The sequence below is a fragment of the Microcaecilia unicolor genome, chromosome 2, assembly GCF_901765095.1.
Source record: "Microcaecilia unicolor chromosome 2, aMicUni1.1, whole genome shotgun sequence".
NCBI classification, from domain to species: domain Eukaryota; kingdom Metazoa; phylum Chordata; class Amphibia; order Gymnophiona; family Siphonopidae; genus Microcaecilia; species Microcaecilia unicolor.
The window spans coordinates 644119868-644133217 of record NC_044032.1 but is presented as its reverse complement, the minus strand read 5'-3'; the positions used below and the strand labels follow the sequence as shown (position 1 = coordinate 644133217).

Here is a 13350-nt window from a genome sequence, read left to right as displayed (position 1 = left end):
CATTTGAGATTTCTGTTAGATCATGTTTGAATGGGATGTAGATCGTGACATCGTCTGTGTAGATGTAAGGATTAAGGCCTTGGTTGGATAGTGATTTGGCTAGAAGTGTCATCATTAAGTTGAAAAGGGTCAGTGAAAGTGGTGATCCTTGGGGTACTCCGCATTCTGGTTTCCATGATGGTGATGTATTCGAATTTGATATCACTTGATATGTTCTTGCGGTTAGGAATCCTTTGATCCAACTAAGTACACTTCCTCCAATCCCGAAGTATTCTAGGATGTTTAATAGTGTTTTATGGTTTACCATGTCGAACGCACTGGACATGTCGAATTGTAGGAAAAGTACACTATTGCCAGTTGCAATTGCTTGTTTGAATTTGGTTAGGAGAGTGATTAGTACTGTTTTGGTGCTGTGGTTGGATCGAAATCCTGATTGTGATTCATGTAATATTGAGAATTTGTTTAAGTAGTCGGTAAGCTGCTTGGTTACCATACTTTCCATTAGTTTGACTGCCAGAGGGATAGATGCTACCGGGCAGTACTTGGTTATGTCCTTTGCTTTTTTCTTTGAATCTTTAGGTATTGGGGTGAGTAGTATGTTTCCTTTATCCTTAGGGAGTGATCGTGTTGTAACATGTAATTTAGGTGTGATGTGAGGTCTCTTATGAAGTGTTGCGGGGCTGATTTTATTAGGTTGATGGGGCATATGTCCAGTTTGCAGTGGGATTTGGCGAACCTGTTAATCGCTTGGGCGATGATTTCATCGGTAAGTGGAGCGAAGTTTGTCCAGATTCGGTCTGCTGGATATTCATCAGGGATTAGGTCTAGACAGTCAATGAATTTTTCGTGATCGGTGGTATTAAGAGGTAGCGTGGTTCATAGCTTTATAATTTTCTCGTTGAAGTATTTAGCAAGCTTGTCTGCTGATGGGGTGTCTTTGTTGGTTGTGTTAACCGGTGTGGTATCTAGTAGTTTGTTCACGATTTGGAAACCTTTATGCGTGTCTTTGTAGTCTGCCCCTATTTTGGTTTTGTAGTATGACCTTTTGGTTTGTCTTATTGCACATTTATATTTTCTTTGCATTTGTTTCCATGTTTGCTCGTGCTCGTTCAAGCCTCCTGGTTTGTGTTTTTAGTTTTTTCAGTTCTTCGTTAAACCATGGTATCGAGTTATGAAGAGAAACTTGCTGCAGAGGCTACTCACAGTAACAACTTTTTCAGGTACATTAGAAGCAGAAAGCCTGCAAGGGAATCCATGGGATCATTAGATCATAAAGAGGCAAAAAGTAGTACTCAGGGAAGACAAGGTCTTAGTGGAGAAACTGAATGAATTCTTTGCTTCGTTCTTTATGGAAGAAGATGTAAGAGATCTGTCTGTATTGGAAATGGTTTTGAAGGGTGATCTGCTGTTAGTAATGTGTAACCTGTCATAAAAATTGTCCGTAGTACCTGAAGATTGGAGGGTGGCCAATGAGACACCGATTTTTAAAAAGGGTTCCAGGTGTGATCCGGGAAATTACAGACCAGTAAGCCTGACGTCAGTGCTGAGCAAAATTGTGGAAACTATTTATTATAAAGAATAAAATTATGGAACACATAGACAAACATGGTTTAATGGGACAGAGTCAGCATGGGTTCATCCAAGGGAAGTCTTGCCTCACCAGTTTGCTTCATTTCTTTGAAGGCATGAATAAACATGGATAAAGGTGAGCCAGAAGATTTAGTGTATCTAGATTTTCAGAAAGCTTTTGATAAAGTTCCTCATGAGAGACTCCTGAGAAAATTAAAGAGTCATGGAATAGGAGGAGGCAATGTTCTGGTGTGGATTAGGAATTGGTTATTGGACAGAAAACAGAAGGTAGGATTAAATGGTCATTTCTGTCAGTGGTGGATAGTGAGCGGTGGAGTTCCGCAGGGATCAGTACTGGGACCGGTGCAATGATATGGAAATCGAAACAACGAGTGAGGTGATTAAATTTGCAGGTGACACAAAACTATTCAAGGTTGTTAAAACAAGTGCAGACTTTGAAATATTGCAGGAAGACCTTCGAAAATTAGAAGACTGGGCATCCAAATGGCAGATGAACTTTAATGTGGACAAATGCAAGATGATGCAGATTGGAGAGAATAATCCGAATCATAGTTACCTGATGCTAGGGTCCACCTTGGAGGTCAGCAATCAAGAAAAAGATCTATGTGTCATTGTAGATAATATGCTGAAATCTTCTGCTCAATGTGCAGCAGCGGCCAAAAAAGCAAAGAGGATGCTAGTAATTATTAGGAAAGGGATGTTGAATAAGACCGAAAATACTGCAATGTGTCTGTATTGCACCATGGTGCAAACTCACCTTGAGTATTGTGTTCAGTTCTGGTCGCCGTATCTCAAACAAGATATGGCGGAATTAGAAAAGGTTCAAAGAAGAGCGACCAAAATGATAAAGAAGATGGAACTCCTCTCATATGAGTAAAGGCTAAAGAGGTTAGGGCTCTTCAGCTTGGAAAAGAGACGGATGAGGGGAGATATGATTGAGGTCTACAAAATCCTGAGTGGTGTAGAACGAGTAGAAGTAAATAGATTTTTTTACTCTTTCCAAAAGTACAAGGATTAGAGGACACTCAATGAAGTTACACGGAATACTTAAAAACAAATAGGAGGAAATATTTTTTCACTCAATGAATAGTTGGGCTCCTAAACTAGCGGTTAGTGAGTCTGGCTTTTAAAAAAAAGTTTAGACATGTTCCTGGAAGAAAAGTCATAAGTGCATAAATATTGCCATACTAGGATAGACCAAAGTTCCATCAAGTCATAGTCTGCTATTGAGACAGCCATGGGGAAACAACTGCTTGCCCTGGGATGACTGGTATCATGGAATGTTGCACGATTTTGGTTTCTGCCAGTTACTTGTGACCTGGCTTGGCCACTGTTGGAAACAGGATACTGGGCTAGATGAACCATTGGTCTGACCCAGTATGGCTACTCTTATGTTCTTATGTAATGGAACTTATCTCACTTGGGACTCAGGCCACTCAAGAATTTATGTGTCGTTCAAGTCACGAGCAACACAGACTCCTTAATCTGGTGATTGAACCAGTTAAATCTGGCAATACATCTCATTTGTTATTCCCTCTCTCCCTGACGCTGAGCGGTACTATTGGCAGACTTTTAAGAGTTAGTATAACTAATACACATGTAGACAAATAGCAGTTGAAGCAGTAGAACTGCACATGAGAATTTCCTTATCTTATTCTATAAGATAGGCAACTTTTATCTCAAACACCCAAGACAGAAGACAAGAAGGGGCTAATTTTCTAGAAGTGTGCCTATATTTATACACCTCTTCATTGGCTATTCTATATAGGAAAGTAGGAACCTACTTTCCTTTATAGCAGGGGCGTAGCTACGGGTGGGCCCAGGCCCATCCAATCTCAGCTCAGGCCCAACCAAACAACGACGACTGGAATGGCGACTTTTACCCGAAGTCGCAGCGACAAACAGGTGGGCAGCGCTGCGGTAGTAAAAGCAACGAGGAGGCAGGTTCGACTCCGTCCTTCGCTTCCCTGCCCTCTTCGTCCCGCCTTCCTCTGATGTCATTTCCTTTTGGGCAGGCGGGGCACTGAGAGGGCAGGGAAGTGAAGGACGGAGTCAAACCTGCCTCCTTGTTGCTTTTACTACCGCCGCCTGCCTGCCCGTTCGTTGCTGCAACTTCGGGAGTGGAATGGAAGCGAGCCAGCCTATCTTGTCCACTGTAAGTAAGGAAGACATTTGAAATCACTGTTTCCACTCCCCCGCGCAGCCGTCGCCATTCACTTAAAACACAGCAAGCAAACTTGTGAGCTGCTGCATCCACGTTGTTGTTCTTTACAGATGGCTGGGAGATGCTGCGAAGGGGGAGGGGGGAGACGCTGGATAGAAGGGGGAAGGGGATGGACAGAAACAGGATGGGCAGGGGAGAGAGAAGAATTGCTGGACAACAGGGATTGATGTAGGGGACAGGGGAAAGAGGAAATTTGCTGGAGATGGATGGAGGAGAGGGCAGGGGAGAATGGAGAGTTGCTGGACGGAGCGAAGGGCAGGGGAAGGAGGAGAATTGCTGGACATGGATGGATGGAGGGGAAAGAGGAGAGAGGAAATTTGCTGGAGATGGATGGAGGAGAGGGCAGGGGAGAATGGAGAGTTGCTGGACATGGAGCGGAGGGCAAGGGAAGGAGGAGAATTGCTGGACATGGATGGATGGAGCGGAAATGGGAGAGAGGAAATTTGCTGGAGATGGATGGCTGGAGGAGAGGGCAGGGGAGAATGGAGAGTTGCTGGACATGGATGGATGGAGGGGAGGTCAGGGGAAAGAGGAGAATTGCTGAACTTGGATGGATGAATGGAGGGGGCAGGGGACAGAGGACATTTGCTGGATATGGGTGGATGGAGGAGAGGGCAGGGGAGAATGGAGAGTTGCTGGACGAATGGATGGAAGGAGGGGAGAGAAGTCAGAAAGGAGGTGCACATGGATGGTGGGGAGGGAAGAGAGGGGAAATACTGGACATGGATGGAGTGGAGGGCAGGGAAGAGAGGAGAAATGTTGGACAAGGATGGAGGGAAGGAAAGACAAAGGAAGGAGATGCACATGGATGGAGGGGAAGGGAGATAGGAGAAATGCTGGACATGGATGGAGGGGAGGGAAGACAGAGGAAGTAGATGCACATGGATGGAGGGGAGTGAGGAGAAATGCTGGATATGGATCAAGGGGAAACTGCTGAGTTTAAGGGCTGGTTTGGAACACGTTGAGGGCAGATACTGAAACTCGAGGAAGGATAGGGACAGGGCTACAGATGGTAGACAGGACGCATAAGGACACAGGAAGATGGTGGACATGGTGAGAGAAAAAATATCAAATGGAAAGAAGACACTGCATAAAACAGAAGACACTGGGACCAAAGCGAATAGATCAGACAACAAAGGTAGAAAAAAGTATTTTTATTCAGAATTTATTAATTGGAATACGTCAGCTTTTGGAAATGTGCATCTGTGATATTTTGCATGTAAGTTTCAATTTTTCTGGTGTTGCTGCATGCTGTCTGACTTCTTGAGTTAACTTTCCAGTTCAGTATTTTGCCTTCATATTTTTTGATTTCTAGTTCCTTGTGTCATGTCTGTTGTGTCATGTGTTTTTCATGTGTGATCAAGGTGCATTATTCTGCTAGCGTGTAGTATTTGCAGCCCTTTTTGTTTTGCTTTTTTTTCATGAGGTAATGTAATTACAGTTCTGCCTTTTCAAGCATAAGGTTGTAGCTCATCCTGTCCTTGGAATTAGTGCTGTTATGGTTTAGTAAGGATATGAGTGTGTTTTTGCACAAGTTTGTGTATAGCATTTTGCAGTGGAGAGGTTGTGGGATAATGTAATTATATTTAAAAATATCAATTTTTCCATTAAGTATGTATGTGGTTATACTGATGCAGGGCAGCTGTTGGACAGAAATCCATCATCAAGTGAATTCTAAGGCATTATTTTGTAGGATCCCAAGAGACACTACTCATATAGACAGTGCGTGCCCACCCATATTAGCTCTGGGCCCACCCAAAATCTCAGGTCTGGCTACGCCACTGCTTTATAGAGTACTAGCACAATCAGGTATACTTATGAGAGCCATAGAGCTGGTGTAAGTGCTTGCATCTACATGCTGGAGATATATGTGTAACTTATTTTATAAGGTACGCACGTAAGTGTGAGTCCTGCCTATGTGTATGCCTACCTGTGAAATATATGCTAAAGTGTCAGTAACGTATCTCATAAGAGGCAGTCGGGGTTTTGTGGTTTCCATGTTGTAGTGCTTAGTAAAGGTGTTGTCCAACTAGTGGGAGAACATTGAAAATGTGCCTTTTATAGACCAGGAATTACAGCAAAGTAACATTCCTGCTTTGCTCTTATTCTTTCAGAGAGGAAACGATTAGGAATTGGCCAGTCACAAGAAATGAACACACTCTTCCGTTTCTGGTCATTTTTTCTCAGAGATCACTTTAATAAGAAAATGTATGAGGAATTTAAACAGCTCGCTGTGGAAGAAGCCAAAGAGAACTACAGGTGAGAGCTGCCTTTTCCACAGAGAAGGTTTCTGCACATTTTGGTTAGATAATTGCCTTCTTTTTACAAGTCCTTTTAAATTTGTGCTAAAATTTATCATTGTACTGATATAAAAAGATTAACAAGCCAAATTATTTGAACCTTTTGGGAAACAGGTTTCATAACTGTTATATACTGTTTAAGTACTGTGAAGCTATATTGAGCAAAATCCTTTTCCTCAGAAACCCTGCAAAGCTGCTTACCTTACTACTACTACTTATCATTTCTATAGCGCTACTAGATGTACGCAGCGCTGTCTTACTTTCTTGCTGTCCGACCATTATTAAAGAACCATCATGCATCACTAGTGGTATGTTCCCAGATTCCCTCCTCACACAGTATATATGTCAGACATGGTAATAGCCTTCTGTTTCTTACAAATGGAGGCAGCTGCCTCTGGTCATATTCATTTCCAATAAAAGAACATTGCTCCTCTGTTCACCACCCTAGTCAGTCTTCGAAGCACAGTCAAAGAAAGTGAACTTAGATTGCACCAGGGATCATGTGTCTCTAAAAGAAGTGGTGCGATAGCCATGTTAGTCTACTTTTAAAGGTAATAAGTAGAAATAAAACAAAACGTAGAAAAGAAAATAAGATGATACCTTTTTTTTATTGGACTAACTCAGAGGTTCTCAACTCAGACCTTGGGATATACCAAGCCAGTCGGGTTTTCAGGATACCCACAATGAATATGCATGAGAGAAATGTGCATGTGCTGCCTCCATTGTATGCAAAGCTATATAATCAGGGGTGTGCTGGTAAATTTTTAACAGGCTCTTTCTCCGGACGTAGCCAGCTCTGCAGTTGGAAGGGCCAGGGGTGGCCGGGTGGGGGGGGGGGGGGAGCAACACTTGCCTGTCTCTCCTCCCTCCCTTCATGCAGGTAGGCATACCTTTGCTGGCAACCAATAAATGGACTGCCACCACTCCCAACATCTTGCTCTGAGCAGCATGCTGAAACTTCTCACACATGCTGGAGAAGTCCCAGCCTGCTGCTCAGAGCTGGAAACAAGGAGCTGGGAGCAGCAGCAGTCTATGTACTTGGCTAGCAGGGCTGAGCATCCCCACCAGCAAAGTAAAAGAGAATTCAGCAGGGGGCCCAAGCCCACATTTTGGGAGCCAGTTGTTAAAGTAGCCATGGAGGGCCCTACTTTAACAACCGGCTCCCAAAATTCTTAAAAACTTAACAACCGGCTCTTGCGAGCCTGTGAGAGCCTGCTCCAGCACACCACTGTATATAATGCATATTCATTGTGGGTATCTTGAAATCAAGACTGGCATGGTGTGTCCCAAGGACTGTGCTGAGAACCCCTGGAGTAACTTAATACATTTTTTGATTAGCTTGTGAAGGGTTACCTTTGAAAGCTAATAAAAAAATGTATTTAGTCCAATAAAAAAAGGTATCAGCTTATTTTCTCTGTTTTGTTTTATTTCTATTTATCACTAAAGGAAAATATACATTACAATGAGCAATTTATTCTCTCTCTGAAGTAGTAGAACCATACACATACTAAAAGATTTCCAGCTAAGGGCTGTCTTCAAATAGAAGGTGAATAAGAAAAGAACCTATTACTTTGTTTTATTTTCTGTGGGGTTTTTTTTTTTTTGAGAGGGTATTGTTTTTGCACAGAGAAAACAACAAAGAAACATGAAGCTGACCTTAAGCAGAGGAAATTAGAAGTTTCCAGCAAATTCCAAAAGGTACATCAAATATCTCATAGCTTATTTCAAGGAATAAGTGATAGCTGTTAATTTGTTTCCAGGAACTGTCTAAACCTCTCTTGAACTTTACTGTCTTAGAGATCCTTTTACAAAGCTGCAGCAAAAGGGGGCATTTGCTGTCATCGGTGCATGTTTTTGACATATACCGAGGTCCCCTTTTTACCGCAGTGGGTAAAAGGCAAGTCTTTGGTTTTTTTTTTTTTTTAAAGAAATGGCTGTGCGGCAAGTGAAGCACTTGCCGCGTGGCCATTTCGGGGGGAGCACTTACCGCCACCCATTGAGGTGACAGTAAGGGCTCCCATGCTGACCTGGCGGTAATAGGGCAGTGCACGGCATTGCCCGATTACTGCCAGGTACACACAGGCACTACAAAAATTGAAATATTTTTGCAGCACTGGAAATGCCGCACGCTGAGGGAGGGAGCTACCACCGGGCTGCTTTGGTAGCCCGGCGGTACTTCACTTTTAGCAAGCAGTAAGCTTGTGTTGGGCTTATCTTCGCTTAGTAAAAGGGCCCCAGTTACCTTGACCGCATACTTCAGCAACATATACTATGGCTCAATTATGTACTTTCTACTATTTGTTTTCCATTTGTTTGTTGATAGTCTCATGGAGCTTCCTCTTATTTTGATGTTTGAAATGTTAAGCAACCATTCCTTATTTAAGTATTATTGCTCCACTCATAGTTTTCTAAATTTCTATTATATATGGGGCCCGATATTCAGCCGGCAAGATCTCAAACCAGTAAAATAGATTTATACTGTTTACCCTAGAAATAAGCAGTGGATTTTCCCCCAAGTATATCTTACTAATGGCTTATGGACTTTTCTTTTAGGAAATTATCCAAACCTTTTTAAAACCCTGCTAAGCTAACTGCTTTTACCACATTCTCTGGCAACAAATTCCAAAGTTTAATTACACATTGAGTAAAGAAATATTTTCTCCAATTTGTTTTAAATTTACTACTCAGTTGCTTCATTGCATGCCCCCTAGTCCTTGTATTTTTAGAAACAGTAAACAAGTGGCTCATGTCTACCTGGTCCACTCCACTCAGTATTTTATATATATCATGTCTCCCCTCAGCTGTCTCTTCTCCTAGCTGAAGAGCCCTATCCACTTTAGCCTTTCCTCATAGGGAAGTTGTCCCATCCTCTTTATCATTTTTGTCACCCTTCTCTATACCTTTTCTAATTCCACTATATCTTTTTTGAGAGGTGTGGTCGCACCATGGAACAATACAAAGGCATAACAGTCTCATTTTTGCTTTTCATACCTCTCTTAATAATAACATTCTGTTTGCTTTCTTAGCCGCTTTTGCACACTAAGAGGGTTTCAAAGTATCATCAATGATGACAGCTGGATCCTTTTCCTGATCAGTGACTCCTAATTTAGAACCTTGCATCACATAGCTATAGTTTGGGTTCCTCTTTCCCACATGTATCACTTTGCTGTTGCTCACATTATGTCAGGCTTCTCACGGAAGCACAGGGTTTGTGAGCCCTTGGACCACTGCCGTGGAGTGGCAGTGGCAGGCAAAACCACCCGCAAGGCAGAGCAGGACTGGAACCCCGGACTGGAGTTGCAGCAGAGGCAAACAAGCTGGGACAGGCAGAGCAGGAACAGCTAGACTTCACCTGCGCTTGACCGCCGTTCCCCAGGAGTTGAGCTCCTGGGTGCAGGCAGCCTGCAGGACTTACAGGGCAGGAACTGGATACCAACAGGAAAAACACAACAGAGTCAGGACTAAAAGCTGCCAGGCAGCCACTAAGACAGAAACACAGACAGGTGAGAGTCAGGACTGAAAGCTGCCAAGCAACCACTAAAAAGGAACACAGACACAAGACAAGGAAATGCAGACCAGAAACAAGACTAGGAACTAAGCAATAAAACCAAAGCTAACTACACACAAACAAACTAGAACCAGGCAAGAAACTCAAACTATAACTGGACTAGGCAGAAGTGCACAGAGTACACCCACATACCAGGGACCTTAGACAATGCAAAGGCAAACACAGAAGTTTCCAGGTGGCTAATAAAGCCCATCAGCAGCTGAAGTTCAGCTGCAGGAATCACAAGGCAGCTATGGGTGCTGTTCAGGCACAAACAAGAAAAGCAAGTCTAGCAGCCTGGAAGATCCGGACCAGACTGGGCTGAAGTCTGGAACGTGTGACAGTTCATAGCAGCCACTGGTTCAGGCCACCAGAGGGTGAGGTGAGCACAGACAAGGAAACAGTCACCATCGTGACACATTAAATGTCATGTGCCATTTGGATTCCCAGTTTCGTAAGGTCCTCTTGCAATTTTTCACAAAAATTCTATCTGAACAAGTGAATAGGGGTTAGTCTGCTTTTAACTCCTAACCCCTATTCACTTGTTTAGTACCCATGTCTGTTTTATCATTCCCACCTTAAGTAATTCCTTTATCCCTTTTTTGTCCTGTTTGTTTGTCCTGATTAGATTGTAACCTCTGTTAAGCAGGGACTGTCTCTTCATGTTCAAGTGTACAGCGCTGTGTACGTCTAGTAGCGCTCAGTGGCGTAGCTACGTGGAGCCATGTGTCACGTCTGTGGTCGTGACCCCTCACAGCCTCTACCTGATTTCTGGGGGTAAGCTTCTGAGCTGGCTTCTGCCTATCCTTTCTGGAGTAGTTCTGTTTTTGGGAAGATCTGTTTCGGTTTCCTATCTCTGGCCACCGTCATCTGGGTTGGATCAATGGCGGCAGCCATCTTGGATGGCTCAAGAGTTGTAGCCATCTTGGATAGCTCAAGGGGTACAGCCATCTTGGATAGATCATATCATAGGAAGCCATCTTGGAGTAACAAGGACAGGAAGGAAGCCCTTATTTGGTCCTTAGAGATCTCCTGTGGGACCAGCCTCCATAGTTACTCAGAGTTGCTGCAGCTGCACCTCAGGTGTGGATGGGCTTTATTAATCACCTAGAGACTGCAGTCGGTTGCCTTTGCATTGCGTCTTAGGCCCTGGTATGTGGGTGCTGGTGCACTTCTGCCTGAGAGACTTTGTCTGGACCTGATTCTGTTTTTGCTGGTTTCCTGCCTTTTGAACCTTTGCCTGGACCTGGACTTTGCTTTGCTTGCCGCCTGCCTTTTGAACCTTTGCCTGGACCTGGACTTTGCTTTGCTTGCCGCCTGCCTTTTGAACCTTTGCCTGGACCTGGACTTTGCTTTATTTGCCGCCTGCCTATTGAATCTTTGCCTGGACTTGGACTTTGCTTTATTTGCCGCCTGCCTATTGAATCTTTGCCTGGACCTGGACTTTGCTTTGCTTGCCGCCTGCCTATTGAATCTTTGCCTGGACCTGGACTTTGCTTTGCTTGCCGCCTGCCTTTTGAACCGTTGCCTGGACCTGTCTTCAACTTACTGGCTGACTGCCAAGAGACCTTGGCAGGGTTTGCCGGTACATCTGTTCTGCCTTGCTTCTGGTGTGGGGTGGTTTTGCCTGCCACTGCTGCTCCTCGGCAGTGGTCCACAACCCAGTTTCCAGCTTTGAGTACGTGACACCATGGGGGCCTGGGCCCTTGGATTTGGCCATGGACCCCCCTGCCAATGACCCTCTCGACCCCCCCCCTCCCGCCGCCAACCCAACGTCGCCTACCTTTGCTGGCGGGGGACCCCAACCCCCACCATCCGAGGTCCTCTTCTTCCGGCGCAAGGCTTCGTTCTGAGTCTGACGTCCTGCATGTTGTACGGTGGCAGAGGAGGGTTGGCGGCGGGAGGGGGGGTCGAGAGGGTCATCGGCAAGGGGGGAGTCAAAGTTGGCGGCGGCGGGGGGGAGGGGGTCGGCAATGGTGGGAGGGGTCGGCGGCGCCAGGGGGGCTAAAATGTGCCCCCTCACCTCGGGCTCTGGACCCCCCTCCTGCCGAAGTCTTGCTACGCCCCTGGTAGCGCTATAGAAATGATAAGTAGTAGTAGTCATCTCTTTTCCAGAAAAACACCACTCACCTGATCCAAAACCACTGACAGATTTTTGCATGCCAAAATTTCAATTCCTGATGATTTGTGTTTTGCTACAGGTTCTACTGTGAAAGTGGAGTTGTATATTATTGCAACTCCTTCTCCTTTCTTTTTGGTTCTGTTTATATGTATTGTTTTGTAGCCCAATGGGCATAAGTCCAGAAGACATTTCTGATTTAGGATTTAGAACTTTTAGTTATGCTGGTGATATTACAATTTTTATTCTCGTTTATCATAAAGTGGAAGATGTTTTAATTTAATCATGAATTGATAATGAATGTGACTGTTGGGCAGACTGGATGGACCATTCAGGTCTTTATTTATACTATGTTACTCAAACTTAGGACCCTGCTTACTAAGCCGCGCTAGAGGCACGTTAGTGCTTTTAGCGTGCACTAACCATTAGCGTGCGCTAACTGTGTAGATGTCCACCATATTCCTATGGGCGCCTACACAGAGTGCACTAATTTTGTGCACACTTGGAGATTTTGCTCTGGACTCTACTACTCGATCTCTTGACTTGGTGTTGCTGATGATTAGAGAAGGTAGTGCAAAACTAGCGGCGCATTACTACTACTACTTAACATTTCTAAAGCTCTACTGGGGTTGGCGCATCTCACGGATATACAGAAAGACCTGGCGGAGGTGTAGACAGAGTTGCAAGCCATCACATGGAGCTTCGGGTAGGCAGGGCCGGTCTTAGGGCGAGGCGACCGCATAGGGCCTCGTGCTCAAGAGGGCCCCGCACTGCGCGCCTGAAGTCGCCCCGCCCTGACCGCCCAAGCTCCAGTCCCCCCGCCCTCTGAATTTTAAAAATTACCTCATCATCGACGTCTGGTTACAGCGGCCGGCAGGTAGCAGCAGCAGTGAAAAGCGTGCGAGCTGCTGGGCGGCGCTTCGGGAGCCTTCCTTTCCCTCCTTCAGCTCTGGCCCCAGCGGGACCAGAGCTGAAGGAGGGAAAGGAAGGCTCCCGAAGCGCCGCCCAGCAGCTCGCACGCTTTTCACTGCTGCTGCTACCTGCCGGCCGCTGTAACCCAACGTCGATGACAAGGTAACTTTTAAAATTCAGAGGGAGGGGGGCCTTGAAGATGGGTGGGAGCTGGGTGGGGGGCCTTGGAGCTGGTGGGTGGGAGGGAGAGAGAGACAGGCCTTGGAGCAGGGAGGGAGGCCAGCCGGCCTTGGAGCTGGGTGGGAGGGGGCCTTGGAGCTAGCTGGGAGGGGGGCCTTGGAGCTGTGAGGGGGGCCGGGAAAGAGAGAGACCGGCCTTGGAGGTGGGGGGGAGGGAGGCCTTGGAGCTGGGAGGAAGGGAGGGAGCTGGGGAGCCCTGGGGATGGTCCCGGGAGCTCAGAGGGAGGGGTGGCTGGCCCTGGAGCTAGGGTGGGGGCGGGGCTAGGATGGGGCCCCATCAGATTGGTCTGCATAGGGCCCCGCACTTGCTAAGACTGGCTCTGCGGGTAGGAGTGCTGGAGGATGATTTTACTGGGCTGCGGAGGGATATTGATTCCCATGATTCAATTATCTCCTCTTCTCAAATTGGACAATCTCGA

The 13350-nt window shown here is 45.6% G+C and overlaps 1 protein-coding gene across 3 annotated transcripts in view; it reads left to right on the top strand.

The window, feature by feature from the left end:
• The window catches only part of LARP1B (La ribonucleoprotein domain family member 1B), a 603652-nt gene that overhangs the window by 395262 nt on the left and 195040 nt on the right, over window positions 1-13350 (top strand). For 2 of the 3 annotated variants that reach the window (XM_030191742.1, XM_030191741.1), the window contains one exon: window positions 5929-6073. In XM_030191742.1, coding sequence (XP_030047602.1) covers window positions 5929-6073 — 145 coding nt within the window. Of the gene's footprint in view, window positions 1-5928; window positions 6078-13350 lie in introns of those variants that run through there. The other variant, XM_030191743.1, reaches the window with a different exon arrangement.